General features: G+C 31.5%; 1 protein-coding gene across 3 annotated transcripts in view; it reads right to left on the bottom strand.

Moving 5' to 3' along the window:
- Positions 1-15,635, bottom strand: part of LOC145292048 (N-acetylglutamate synthase, mitochondrial-like) — a 144,580-nt gene that overhangs the window by 48,198 nt on the left and 80,747 nt on the right. For all 3 annotated transcript variants that reach the window (XM_080138073.1, XM_080138072.1, XM_080138074.1), the window contains 5 exons: positions 10,472-10,619; positions 4,984-5,100; positions 3,849-3,962; positions 1,922-2,043; positions 1,117-1,339 (listed from right to left, as the gene is read on the bottom strand). In XM_080138073.1, the coding sequence (XP_079994199.1) occupies positions 1,117-1,339; positions 1,922-2,043; positions 3,849-3,962; positions 4,984-5,100; positions 10,472-10,619 (724 nt within the window). The remainder of the gene's footprint in view (positions 1-1,116; positions 1,340-1,921; positions 2,044-3,848; positions 3,963-4,983; positions 5,101-10,471; positions 10,620-15,635) is intronic.

Here is a 15,635-nt window from a genome sequence, read left to right as displayed (position 1 = left end):
AGTTTTATTTATTAGTTTAAATGTCATTTAGGTTCAACTTTTTCTTTTCTAATTTGGACGACTTTTCATTATATAGTAGATAACAATTTTAAAATGTAAAACTAATGATAAGATGAATTAAAAGATATGTAATACATAAATACACACGCACATACATACATATATTTCCCCCAAACCAATGGCCTTGATGGAGGGGAGACTAAAATTTGCTGCTATGGTTTTAAATGATTTGAAATAACAGCAAGGGGAAACTTGATTTCAAATATTTCTATGCTATATCTCCCCTCTTTTGGAAATAGGGTACGATTATGAATATCTCCAGTATCAAATAATACTTATGCACTGTGAAATTTACTTTATGTACAAAAACCAAAGAGGAGAGATATAACATTTGAGAAAGATTTGGAATCAAGTCTTCCCTTGCTGTTATTTCAGATCATTTGAAACCATAGCAAGTTTTAGTTTCCCCTCCATCAAGGCCAGAGGTTTTGGGTAAATATCATTTCTATTGTAATACATATGCAAATCTAGGAAAAAAATGACTATGATTGAAACATTTTATGGCTATAAAAAAGTGCTCAAAATAGGCTCTGAATGATGGATGATCTTAATGTGTGACCTTAAGGGAAAATGTCACATAGCCAACTACACAGTTCAGGTCATTATCTTTCCAAGAGCCTCAATTTGTTAAATTCTAATCAATAGTCTCTGTAATTTGGAACATATAAACTTGCCAAAAAAAGTCGGGATATATATATCACACACACACACACACACATATCGTTAACCAAATTCAATATTGAAATGCTCATATCTTTGGTTCTATAGAACGAAACTACATGAAAATTTGCAAGCTTTTTAAAGATTATAATACTATTCTATGGTTAAAATGTTATGACAATTGGTAAAAAAGAACCTATATTTTCAAACTAATAAAATATGCCCAAATTTGCCTACATTTGTATATATAGTTTCCTGGCAGACCAGCTTCAGTTTTGTTGCTTTGGTTGTCTCCTCGGTGGTCTTGCCAACCCACTTTATATATATATATACATGTATTACAATTACACACATCTTTTAATATATGTATATTCATAGATGTATTCTAATACTTACATGTCCTTCTTCATCAACAAATCCTCCTTTCAGATTTATTTTCATGACTTTAAGAGGCTGAAGTGCTTTTGCAATTTCTTCAGTAACATTCCATAAATCTACAGCCAGAATCTGTCCAGAGGGAGTCTCACCCACAGCAGCAATGACAGGCACATGTTTAGAGTGCAGGCACCATTTTATAGGGTCACTATTTATAGAGCTTACTTTACCAAAAACACTATCACTGAAAAAATAAAAAATAAATAAATATAAACCAGCTCAAAAATATCAAAGAACAATAACGTAAATCAGTTCTAAGAATGCATATCTCCATCTAACAATGTAAAGATGGACCAAAGTCTTATCTCTACTGAAATTATGGAAGCATTGGTAACTCAAAAAACTATCGACTTCATTGGCTACAATATGTACCAAGTAGTGAAACTTTATTGCCCAAAATATGACTTTCAACTTTTCCATAAATTTATTTTTTTATAGAAATCGCTCTATGAAGCCACTTTATGTAAGAAGCTAAAAAAATACTACTTCAAGATCAAAAACTAGTTAATGATCAGTGTTAGATGGATAAATACCAACCCAGAAAACATCAACTTTTCCTCCTTTGTCAGAAAAATCGCTCATGGAATGGGAGAACTAAGAGACAAAATAAGGAAAGTTCACCTTTGACCTAAGTATCTTCAAATTAGATTAATTCTAAGGTTGATGATTGGTCAAACAAGGTGGATGCTGAAGTATACACAAACAAACTCAACTGAAAATGGCGGAAAGGTAATAATTAAAAAGTTGTCTTTGAATGATCACTTGCCTGCTGTCTTGGACTGCTTCTACGATGTTACTGCCACTAAAAAATGGTCTTGTGTTGGTACCAAATAACTCCAGCATACTTGTCAATATTATGCAGTCTCCAAGCATTTTCGCTCGGGCAATCTAAAGAGAAATGAAAAAGTATGTATATGAAATTATATCCAAGCAAATAAAAATCTCACTCATTAAAAGGACATGTTCGAGAAAAATATGAAATGTTGGGTTATTCACCGAGCTTGGGTCAAACTTTTTGATTAAGGAAAAATTGACTTGGCAAACCTAGTTAAATATAAGTGGAAAGACAAAATTAAAAATTAGCCTTTTTTTGCCTTTTTTACATATATTTACTCGTATACACGCTCCTTTCCAAACAAGGGGCTAATATTTAGGACCATGTCTACAGGGTCACTATGCAGGGAGTTAAAAAATGAGATGTTTGCTTGCAGTACATTTAAATTTTAAAATGTTAGTACAGTCAGAAAAACAGGGATGGAATTCCAAAGTCTAACACTTGGAGGGAAGAAACTATTAGAGTAGAAGGCTACAGTGAACAAGTGGGATTTTACTATTTGTCGGGTTATTCAGAAATATTTATGTTGAGAGCAAAAGAGCTAGAAGTTTGTCAGAACACATTCAAGTACTTGTAAAACAGGCACAAGAATGCAACACTACAGTGATAAAACACACACACACATATATATATATATCCCTCTTTTTTTTCTCTTCAATTGCAGGTTGTATGGTGATATTCTTTTGTTTATAATGTGCTATTCCAATTATTTTATTCTTTTTCTTTATTACCTTTGCCTGTGTTTATATATATATATATATATATATATATATATATATATATATAAGAGAGAGAGACAAAACAAAGCATAATCAATGATGAATAGAGTAAGAGCAGGAAGTAGGGGTATTAAACAATATAACCAAATAATAGAATATCTTTGACTAAATTGATTCTTCCAGTTATTGTAAAATTAATTCATTTAAACTAAATCAAATATAAATACAGTTATTTTTCTTGTTCATATAGATGTCCTGAAGATTTTTTCACAAAATTATTTAAAATATACATCAAAATAAAACCAAACAATTAGAAATCAATAACACTAATAAATGATTTCTTAATATTAGTTTAAAAAAAAATCAATATGCAACTCATTGTTTGAACTTTTATTTTGTTGCATAAATAAATTTAATCGTATTAAAAGAAAGTAAGCTAGGTCAACTATGTAAATGATATAGAACATTATTTCCTAATCGTAGAAATAAAAAATAAAATAATTAATTTAAAATGTTGGGTATAGCGATAGTTTCAGTTAGACAGCCACACAAAGTTCATTAGACTAAAATATAAATTATTTTTTACTAGGGATTCAATACTTACCAAAGCCAAAATGGCACTTGAAGATAGCGATTAATGAATGTCAAGTGGTTGGTGAGACAACACCATGATATTTGATAATGGTGGAAATTGGAAAGGATTTGATTACTTAAAAGGATTGCTTAACAAAATTTTGAAAACGATTGTATTATAGTCAGCTGTGAAGCAGCTCTGTGTTCTAGACAAGTAGTTTTAGGAAAGAAATTTTGTTTATGGAATTTGTTTTGTTCTAGGCACAAGTGGAGAATGAGGGAAATTATTGACAGTGTCTGCAAATAGAAGAGTGGTTGTTTTAAATGCTTTAAAGGGAGGTGACCATCAATTGAAACTCAGATAATCAACTGCTACGAAAATAACGATAGAGCAGAGAAAGAGTTTCAGCACCTCTTCTATGAAAAAGAGGTAGCACTGGGGGGGGGGAAGAATATCACTTATTTAGAGTTAGAAACCAGTTTGAGCTTTAAATTTAAAATGTCCTAAATGTTTTAAGAAACAAAAGAAAACCAAAACTCAATCCAATCATGAAGAGCAATCTTACCTTCAGATCTTGGGTTTTTATCGATTTGCTGTCCTGTAAATCGGTTCCAAGAATCACAACAGGACGCATACTGTTTCTGTGAAGGAATGATATGCAAGAAGCAAAAGCTTCAAGCTGCAAAGAAAGAACACCATTTTAAAATAAATATATTTTGTAGGTTCAATACTTGTCTAAAACTAAATGAAGGAAATTTTTTGATTAATAAAATTTATTGCAATAAAAGATTTTAATTTGTTAAGAAACTTTGAAGCCATTGAAAAGTATGTTAATCACATTATCAAACCATCTAAACATTTTGTTTTAAGAAACTATTTTTAATGAAAAATGTGCACTTTTAAACATATGCAACATATGTTGAAAATCTGATCGAAAAGGATACTGAAATGTACTAAACAAGGAATGGGAGAAATTCAAATCCAATAAATGCACTCCAGATATGTTCAAATCCCTCATATTTGTAGAAGCTTGAAAGCTGATATAAATATTTTTTACAGTTTCATATCTTAATAAGTATCCAGAGTATTTAATAATAATGAAGAAAGAATGCAGGCATAATGAATTTGATTTTAGTTTCAATAAACGCAACAAAGCAAAAAAAGAAACAACCTTATAAAAATGTCCCATGGACATTTTTTTTTTTTCAAAAAAGAAACTTTGTTGATAAAATTAGATTTTTATATACTGCAACAGATTGTGACATTATTCTTTACCTTATTTATATAAACGGTGACATTCTTCATGTAGCCATATTGAATTTCCAGTTGATTTAGGCCATATATAATTTTTTTCTTTCTTTTTACAAATTTTTTGTTTTTTAATATTTTAATTATTAAATTGGATTTTTCTTTAAACTCTTGAATAAAAGACAGACGATTTTTTTATTAACTTTCAAAATATTTGTTTTTGCTTTAAACTCTCAAGTAAAAAGAAAACTGAAGATTTTCTGCTAAATTCCAAAACTCTCGAGTAAAAAAGAAAACTGAATATTTGCAGTTATTTTCCAAAAATTTTTTTTTCTTTAAACTCTTTAGACTAAAAAAGAAAACAAATTTTTTTTTGTTGAATTCAAAAATTGTTTTTTTAGTTTCAAACTTTTGAAACAAAAAGAAAAAAGAAAACTGAATATTATCCTCACTTGTGCTTTTTCACAGAAAACTTCAGGGTCCACTTGAACGACAGCAAATGGCCTGATACTCTCACCAATTATAAATTGCTTCAACCAATAGCGAGCTTCTTTTGGATCGGTTCCAACCTTGAAAATAACATTTTTTAAATTAAAAAACAAACAACTAGCTACAATGCGTAGCAAAAAAAATCTGAATATATTTATTTAAATCAACAAATGCAAAAGTTTTTGTTTTTTTTATGATATCACTAATATATTACCATTAAAAGGAGTTTATATTTTAATCAAATATGCAACACAATTGTTTGAAATACTCTTTATATAATACAGATGAGCGTTAATTGAATACCTAAAATTACATTACTATTTTTTAAACTGTTTGTAATAAATGTTGAGCATTATTTATTTATAATTTTATTGTCCTATTTTTGCCATATATATATACAACAGTTTCATTGATATTAAAAATATAGAATTAAAGTGATTTAATAATAAACTTTAATTAACATGACTTGTTGAGGCATCTCATGATACACTAGTCCTCATTAGATTACTGAAGTTAAGCAAGGATGAGCCAAGTCAGTAACCAATGGGTGACCATTTGGGAATACTAGGCATTGTATGTAAGAGGATGTTGACACCTAACTGCAAAAACTAACATCATTATCTCATTTGATGAGATATACAAGTCACTAGGGACCGCTTGTGAACTTGATATTCCTATGTAACTTCCTTCTTAAGGAGGAAGCCAGTTCAATATGCCTAGAGTGAGTGCTACGTTAGTTTGAGAGGATACACCATAGAACCATGTGTATTTACATCACAATGCAGACAGGAATTTATTTGTCATATAACATAGCAGAGGACATGCGAGCATAAAGAAAGATACATGTAGCAGGTAGGACCATAATGAGCAGTCGTCAGGATCACATAAGTCACGTTTCTAATCTCTGCTAATAGTGGGTACACAGTTACAAGCCCCTATGATTGCAAGGAAATTTTACTCAGGATTTGGCTCGGAGCAAAGTGCAGTATCTGTTCTGATACATTTCATCATTTATACCCTCAGTCAGTGAAGGAGAAATCCTTCTAGACTGTGTCAGTATCCCATTCAACACTGAAGAATGAGGTGCCTTCTTCAGAAAATCAGAGATTTTGTTTACCCGTCTAGAACAACTGCATGTCCACAGCTGACTAGGAGCAAAGTGTAGTATCTGTTCTGATACAACACTTCATTTTTTTCTATTTTTGGTCAGTTAAAGAACCTTCTAGAATACAGCAATCTTATTTTTTAAATTTTTTTTCCCCACTCTAGAATTCATTTCTTTTAGCATGATTTTCCTCCACATTAAAAACTGTCGTTGTATCTAACTGTCCTCGTGGGGAGGCGAGTAAATAGAAATGTTTACTTTTTTCATGTTTTAATTTTCATCATATAATGAACTTAATTGAGCTTGAAAAATGATCGCCACACAAAAATACAAGCTATTGAATCAATGCAGTTATTAAATTAATAATTTTGTTTAAACAGAATAACATTTTTGGAATAAGTTGCCAGATCAGATAGCGTAAAACATTCATCTACATATTGATATGGTATTAATAACATAAATATAGATACGTTTTTTTTTTTCTTTTTAAAAAAAGGTGGGAATATAGTTAAAACACAACATAAATAAATTGTACATCATAATGAATAAGATAACATTTACATATTTGAGTATTTAGGCATCAACCACTGAAGCTATATTTTTTTATATATAACAAATTGAGAATTGTCCAGTTTTCTGTTGTTTTAGTAATTTTATATTCAAATACCATAGTAGTATAAAAATACAATTATAGCAAGCCACACATTTGAAATTATTTTATTTCAGAATTACTCCCCTAGACCAATGAGTAAATACAGATACTTTCTCTCTCTGATATATATATATATATATATTTCCTCAAAACCTCTGGCCTCGGAGTGGAGACTAAAACTTGCTATGTTTACAAATGATCTGAAATAACAGCAAAGGAAGACTTGATTTCAAATATTTCTAATATGTTATATCTCCCCTCTTTTGAAAATAGGATATGATGTAAAATTTACTTTATGTACAAAAACCAAAGAGGGGAGACATAACATGAGAAATATTTGGAATCAAGTCTCCCCTTGCTGTTATTTCAGATCATTTGAAACCATAGCAGTAACTTGTAGCCTCCTCTCCACAAGGCCAGAAGTTTTGGGGAACTATCAGATATTTTGTAATTCATATGAAAAACTAGGAAAACAAATCACTATGACTGAAACATTTTATGGCTGTAAAAAGTGCAAAAATAGGCTCTGGATGATTCCCCTCATGTGCGACCTTAAGGGCAAATGTTACATTGCCCACTACACAAGTCAGGTCATTATCTTTCCAGTGAGCCTTCATTTGTTAAATTCTGATCAATGATCCCTGAGATTTGGAACTTATAAAATTGCCAAAAAAGGTGGTGTGTGTATTTATATATATATATACTACCTGAAGAAGACCGAAGGATCGGTCGAAAATGATGTGCTCTTGAAAGAAACATTTTCGTTTTTTTCAAATGATTATTTTATTTCTACATGTCAACACATAAGAAATAAATACAGAAAAGATATAAGCATCTATATATTTTTTGTATTGATTTTATATATATATATATATATATATATATATACATACTTGTAGCCAAATTGAATATTGAAATGCTCATATCTTTGATTCTATGGAACAAAACTAGATGAAAATTTGCAGATTTTTTGAAGATTATAATACCATTCTATGGTTAAAATTTTATGACACTTGGTAAAAAAGAATTTATATTTTCAAACCAATAAAATATGTCCAAATTTGCCTACAAGTGTCTTGGCAGGCCAGCTTCAGTTTTGCGTTTTTGATTGTCTTCCCTGTGACCTTAGCAGGCCACTAATATATATCTATCCTTCTATGATGTGTTCATTAAAAATATAACCTAGTTACCAAAAACATACAAGTTTCAAGTAGCCAGAATAGACATATTATATTCCCTGAATCTCAAATTTATCAATACGTTACCAGAGTTTTGCTTATACAAACAAAGAACCCAATGTTTTGGGTAGCTGTTAGAGTAGATAATTTGAAGTGGGTGAAAAATGTAGCTACTTTCTATTTGGAAGGCTCATTTGTAAGAGTCAGATTTCCTGGATAAAAAATATAAAATTAAAATGGTTGGAAAACAAATGCAGAATTTCTGAAAACCCTCATGAGAATGAGACTAATTGCTGAGTAGAACAGTTTAATACATGAAGTGTTCGATTAATTCTTTATAATGAAGTTTCATGGAGGGGGAAATCGACATTATAACTTTTTACATGATAAATTTAATTTTTAGGGCGTTTCCCTTAAATATCTAAGGAAATTTATAATTTTAGCTGTTGAGTTCAAATTTAAAAATATTATGCAATAAAATAATTGTTAATCTAATATGTAAAACACAGTCAGTCATCTTTATCATTGATAACTTTCTTCCTATAAAAACAATATTTAATTCTGGTTCAGTTTTTTTTTTGTGTGTATCATTGCAAAATGTTAAAATCTAACTTGATTTAATTCCTTCTAAAATATACATTCCGAGTCAGAATTGTTTTCAAATGCTCGCCATTTTAAAATAGGGACATAACTATATTCGTTCATACAGAGTTAATTCCCTTTGATTGAAATAAAAAAATATTAAAAAAACAGCAAAAGAGAAAAGAAAAACAAATTACAAGTAAATACATTATCTCATGGGTAAAGCTAGTAATTAATGACAATAACATGTAGCTATCAGCAAGCAGTGAATTTGTTTTCTTCATTTATCTCTGAAATAGTGCATTATGTGATATTTGCTATGCAAGGATTGTTCAAAACCTGTCTAAGAAAAAATGGAGGAGTTTCTATAAATACACTGAAAATCGTTTGGAGTTTGCCAAGCAATATGTATAACTAATAGTGATGCTGGCTAAATGTTTGACAACATACTGAAAATCTCAGTGTTCCAGGTTCAAATCCAGCTAGCTTCACAGAAACACTTTCATCAAACACTTGATCTTGAGTGTAACATCTTGAAGAGAAGGTAAATAAATAACTAACCCACACGAAATGCATAAAACTGAATTTACCAAAATGGAAATTAAATTAATGAGTATTTGAAACAGAATAGAGGTGCCAAAAGCTATTGTTCGGAAGTGAACATTCTCTGTCAAAAATAAGGAAAAAAAAGAAAAGAAATAATGCTTCACCAGTGTTTGCACTAATATTTATATGAAATAATGTCTCAATTTGTGAAGTTAAAAAAAGAAATCGCCTCAAACTCGAAAGTTAGAATAACGTATCAACCTGCATAGAAAGAAGGAAAAAGTGTGTCTCATTATGAAGGTAGAGTGAATAATGTCTTTCCAAATTCATTTCAGATGATGGAAGTGGAGCTTACTTGCCATTTGCTTTCTCTCTTCCCCAAACATACTTGCTAACCTTTGTGTGATGGATATTTGTGTATCTCTAAATGAACAGATGCCAACTCATTTCTTGCACTAACAATAAGGTAAAAAAAAAAAAAATGATTTTAAGGTTAATTAAAGAAACAGCCCATCTTTTATACTGCTTATGTATATGTGAGCTCAGTATTAAAATAAACTAATTTGCATATTACTATGCAATGAGATATTGTATTAACTATACTTGTGCTTTTTTAATTCAATAATCATTTTGATTTTAATAATTTATTAATATTTCTGGTAAAGAATATTGTTTTATTTTAGCAATTCAACAACATTCAGAAATGCAATTCAACAACATTCAAAAATGCTAATGGTGGGTTCTCTTTCTGGCCTATTTTTTGGAGGAGTTGACTTGGTTTTCAACAAATTATGATTCAACACACACAATCATTCATTTCTTTCTTCTTTACTGTTTTAAAGATAAATTCGTATGAAAATTACCAAAATGTTCATGTCTATTTTTATAAACAAAGGTGAATGCGTTTGTTTTAAGTTTGCACTGATTTAAAAGTTTTATTATAGTAAAGATTGTTCAGCAGACGGGACGACGACAATGGCAAGCAAGATATGGTTCTTTTGATTAATGATTACCTTCATTTCACAGATAACATGAAATCCTCCCTCCCCACTTTCTCTAGGTAAAAAATGTCTTTCTTGTCTGCTTGAACAGATTTTATTATCCCATTAATTAGCAGAAACCGGAAGTTTAAAAAGCTGACAATCTTGATTATAACCAAGTCTTTTTTTCTAGTATTTTACAAAGCAATAGCAAGCTGACAATGTTTTTATTATACTAGATGGATTGGTTTTAATTTTCCTTTAAAACAATTATTTTTATTAACACTTTTTTGTGAGATTCTTAGAAGATTGCAGTGATGCAACTAATAAAAGAAAAATTAAAAGATTTGCTGGTAATTTTTTAACCAAATGTTTTCTCTTTGATTTCACATTTCAGATGTAACATACCTCACTCAAAAAACGTCCGAGATCTGTGGTCATTTCCCTGTTGGAAGCTGGATAATATCCGGGTTCATGCATCTGCTGCCATTTGACAGTCGCTGCTTGTACAGATCGGACAACATCTTTCCAATAGGGCTGTGAAGTACTACTGCAGCTATCAAAATAAAATAAAAGGGAACAAAATTAATCATACATTTTCATTCAAAGTAAATTGATTCCTTTATAATACAGGGGCACAAGACAAAATTAAGGTTTTCCTTTGATTTTGAAGTAAAAATGAATCAATGCTTCATCTTAATCGTTAAACTTTAATCCAAGTCAAAAATAACTTACTATTAAGCAGTTTAAGGATCCAGTGTGACAGAAGTTAGAACAGCATTTAACAAGTGGAAATTGATACTTGAAAGAGTTAATATGACAACAATGAAGCATATGATATCTGATGCGAAAGAAATATCTGTTCCAAAGAAAATACCTATGCAGTGCCTGTAATCTTGGAACTGGCTCAAATTCCATCAAATGCAGAATATGCAAACAGTGGTGTCACAGAGGATGCACTAACCTGCTAGCAGATGCAGCTAATTTCATTTGTAGCACTTGCTGAAATCAGACTCCCCGTGGATACAGAAATGGTTGGGTGTGTCAAAAGATTCGCCTACATAGGTAACAAATGATTCCAGTGGACAAATTAACACAAAATATAAGATAATATCTGCTACAGTGTTTGTCGAAATGTGCATGGACCCCATCATACATGAAAGTGACAACATAAAACACACATATTCGCGCTCTAGTGTTATACGATTGATAACGAAAGGTCTTAGCTGCAGTATAATGGATGAAACAAATTGCCAGTATCATTCTACAGGTTTCCATGAGCAAGTATGCTGAACAACATCTCAATTGGTATGATCATATCAACCACTATTTATCATCTAAAACACCCGTAAGTATCTCATACTGATGTTGATTGCCCAAAATCACATGGTAGACTGTTTAAGACATGGAAAGTAACAAGTTAATGATTATCTGATCCTGGAAGATGGACATTCAAAATGGCTACAAATATGAGAAGTTGGAAGGCATTCACAGACCATCTAACCTCAACATGAGATGAAAAAACAAAAAATGGAAAGAATATCATATGAATCCAAGACAACTGAAATCTTATAAACTTTGTCACTTCAAAAAATGTCATCAGTCTCAGTTGATATCACACAAAATAGTTGTGAATGATTAAGGAGTATGGAAGAACCGAGGAGGAAGAACACTAACCATACCTTCACTGAATGAGCGCAAAGAATACTGGGAACTTGGAGAGGCTTATTTACACCAAATTCCAACGAAGACCAATGGTTATTACCAGTAATAAATCAATGGTAAATGGTTGTCGCAATAACACAAAGTGATTTGAAAAGGTTACTGAAAGAGGTCAAGTGCACTGGAAATCTAGGGAAACTTGTCAGAGTCTCCAGGGAACACCACCAGTTATCAGCAAGTAATCTCTGATAATGGACCTGTGGGAGAATTCCTAGTAAGTATTATTATTATTATTATTATTATAACAATAATAAATAACAATAATGATGACTTGTGTGAATACACCCAGTGAGTACAATAATAATAATATCCCACAGGAGACAGATTCATATGTAAGATATTGATGTTGGCATTCTGTGGATGTTCAGTGTAAATGGAGACGCTCTGATATTATTGTAGCTTTTTTGTTAAAACTACAAAAATATTTATCCAAGCAGGTCATAAAATACGCTTAAATGATATTTCAATTCTTGCAGATTTCATAGATACTAGCATTTAAGCCCGGCATTGCCCGGGTGTTTGGAGGTGTATGTTGAGCAAAAAAAAAAAAAAGTGGTAGTAGGAAGGCAGGCTCAAACCCGTACTGTGAAGGAGGAAAAGAATGGGAAAAAAAACGTCAGGTCTTTGCTGTTATGATCACTGCCAAACCGGAAGGGACATAGGTTTAAATTAAAGCTAGACAATCGAAAAGAGGGGATGACTTTCGAAAATTTCGGCAAAAAAAGCGACCCCCTCTCTGTAGAAAAATGCCCAGTTGAAGGTGAAGAAATTAATGCTTTAAACCAATTTTTCGATATTTGTCATCTGAAAGGTTGAGCTTAAAAACGATACTGATCTTGTGAAAATCCGTCGCCCCTGTCAAAAGTTTTAGGCAGACATGCAAACATAGATTTATATATTTGTAGCTCAAATTTTCGACCCAAACCGATTAAAAAGCTTGCCCTATCTCTGAATACCCTTTATGAAAATTTCAAATGTTTCGACCAGAAACTGTCCAAGTAATTTGGTAGAGACTGTAGCGGTCAATTTTTTTAACTTTGACCCCTATTATGACCCCTTAACATTTGTTTTGGGATCAAATTAAGTTATTAATTCCAACATGTCCAAGGAATCTATCTAAAATTTCAAGTGTTTAGACCCAAAATTGGCGGAGCAGTTTGATAAAGATCTCAAAAGGTCAAATCGTTAAACTTTGACCCCTTAACAGCCAAAATTCTGGCTGAAAACGGATGACAAAGATTTTCCCAAATCTCAATACCCTGTATATCAAATTTCGAGTCTGACAGAGATATTGTGTAGGGAAATGTACACAGACAAACAGACATGCAGACAGACAGGAACTTTCACTTTTATAGATATATAGATTATTATAGAGTTAATGTTCTATCAATTTTTATATATTATAAAGTTGTGATTTCAAAAATAAAAAATATCTATATGACTTTCAGGTTCATCAGCCGGAATCAAAACCAAATCCCAAACTTATGAATATATAAGTTTAGTTCTTTAAGCTATAATCGAAACCGAAACTTGAAGAATTCTTGATAAAATTATTTAAAAATATAGATCATTGGAGTGCTATTAACTATAATCGAAACCAGAACCAAAACTTATTAAGAATTCTTGGTAAAATTATTTATTACAAGAAATGGAAGCACATTATTGTTAAACGACCCGGATGTAAGAGTGACACAGAAAGTAACACACCCGCTATCGTATTTATATAATAATAATAAACATTACAAACAGTAAGCTGTCATTTTGAAATCTATTAATAAATATTATTATTCTATCAAGAGAGACAAAGTGTGGGTGGGGGATACAAGTGAATCTCCTAAACACACAAGTGCCAGTATGTATGTGTTGGCAAGGAAAGACAAGAGTCTGGTTAAAATTTATTAATATTTTGAGATAAACTATAGCGCAATAACACCACAAAGTAAACATACAAGGTACATCATACAGGAAGTTAATACATCAGATCCAAATACAATTGAATGTATAGAGTTGTAAGGTAAGGCAACCATGTAAAGTACACAAGGAAGAACTTAAAGTTGCCCTATAAGAGTTTATTTGTAGAGGTTAGTTATTAGTTGCTTGTTGGTTGCTTGTTATTGGTCAATCAACAGCTGCATGGTCATTTAAGGCCAAATAATTTTTTTTGGGGGGGGGGGAGTCTTAGTAAGGTAGGTGTTCTTTATTTTCCAGTATGTCGAGGTAAGATTGGAGGAAGGTTAATAAAAGATTTGGGTTGAACTTTTTTTTTTTTTTTTTTAAGGTAGATTTATATTTTGGAGAAGAGAATTACCTCTTTCAAGTAATTTAGAATTGTTTTTTCATTTATATTTTCAAAGAGATCTTTAATGTTGTTAGTGCTGTAGTGTTTTTGGCGGAGAGGAGCTAAGTCAATGCAGTTAGTTAGAAAATGTTTAACGGTGTAGCTTTCTTGGCAAGGTAGGTATTCGGGTGGATTTTTTCCTTTTAATAGGAATGAGTGGGTGATATTTGTGTGCCCTGTTCTTAATCTTGTAATGATCACCTCTTCTTTCCGGTTTAGTTTAGATTTGGGATTCCATTCTCCAAGTGTAGGTTTGATTTCTTGTAGCTTGTTTTTTGTATAAGTGTTTCATTGTTGTCACCATTTTGTTTTTATGCATAGGTTTACAGTTGGTTTAAGGTCGGTGTAGAGGATTTTTATGTTGGATTTTTCCAGTTTTAGTGACTCTTTAACAGCTAGGTCAGCTTTTGTGTTTCCTAGGATGCCAATATGGCTTGAGATCCAGTATAGGATGATTTATTTTTGAGTATGAAAAAAAAATCAAGTTTGTTTAATAGATTAGTTATTAGCGGATTGCGAGTGTTCTTTTCTTTTAATGAAGTTAGAACTGATAAAGTGTTCGAAAATATTATAAACTTGTTTGCTTGATCGGCACTTATAATACTAAGATCCAGGTTTATTGCTAAGGCTTCAGCACTAAAGATGGAAGACCTATCAGGTAGGCGTTTTTGGATTTTTCTTTGCCAATAAATAGCAGAGCTTCTGACTTTTTCTTTGGTTTTAGCTCCCTCAGTATAAATGTGTTCATAATCTGGATAGTCATGAATGATGTCATGTATTTTTTCCATAAAGATGGGTTTAATTGTGTTGGATTTGGGATGTTTTGAGAGATTTAATAGTATAATAGTATGTTTTAGATGTTCAGGTGAGTTTACAAAGGTTTTGGAAAGCCGGGGTGGCTGTTTGAGTGTAGAAGCTTTGTGGATTTGCAAGATGTTAATTTTGGCTTCGGCTTTTATTTCTTTCATGCGGAGACCATAAGGCTTGATTGCTTTTTCTTTTATTTTTTTTGAATAGGGGTTGGTGTCTGGGGTGAGAGACACTCTGGTATATAGGGCTCGAGGTGTCAGATACAAGTTTGTATAGTATTGTAGGGCTAATTTTATCCATCTCAATTCAAGTGCAGGTTCATTCGTTTCTACATAGAGACTCTCGACTAGTGTAGTGGTAAATGGTCCAAGTGAAAGTCGGAGTCCTTGGTGGTGAATTATGTTGAGTTCTCTAATGTAGGATTTTCTTGTTGCACCGTAGATAAAGCAACCATAGTCCAACTTTGATCTTATCAGTGTTTGGTAGAGTTTTAGAATTGTTTTGCGATCAGTTCCTCAGTTTGTATGAGCTATGGTTCTCACAAGTTACATCTTTTGGTTGCATTTTTTTCTTAAGTACTTAATGTGGGGTATGAAGGTGAGTTTTTTGTCAAAGGTGATTCCAAGATATTTGTATTGATTTGTAACTGTTAGTTTGTTGTTAATTTTTAGCTCGGGTCAGGATGCCTTTTTCTATGTTGGC

The sequence above is a fragment of the Euprymna scolopes genome, chromosome 13 (genome assembly GCF_053919585.1).
Source record: "Euprymna scolopes isolate OS-2025 chromosome 13, ASM5391958v1, whole genome shotgun sequence".
In the NCBI taxonomy this organism is placed as follows: Eukaryota; Metazoa; Mollusca; class Cephalopoda; order Sepiida; family Sepiolidae; genus Euprymna; species Euprymna scolopes.
This window is presented reverse-complemented; position numbering and strand designations above follow the sequence as displayed.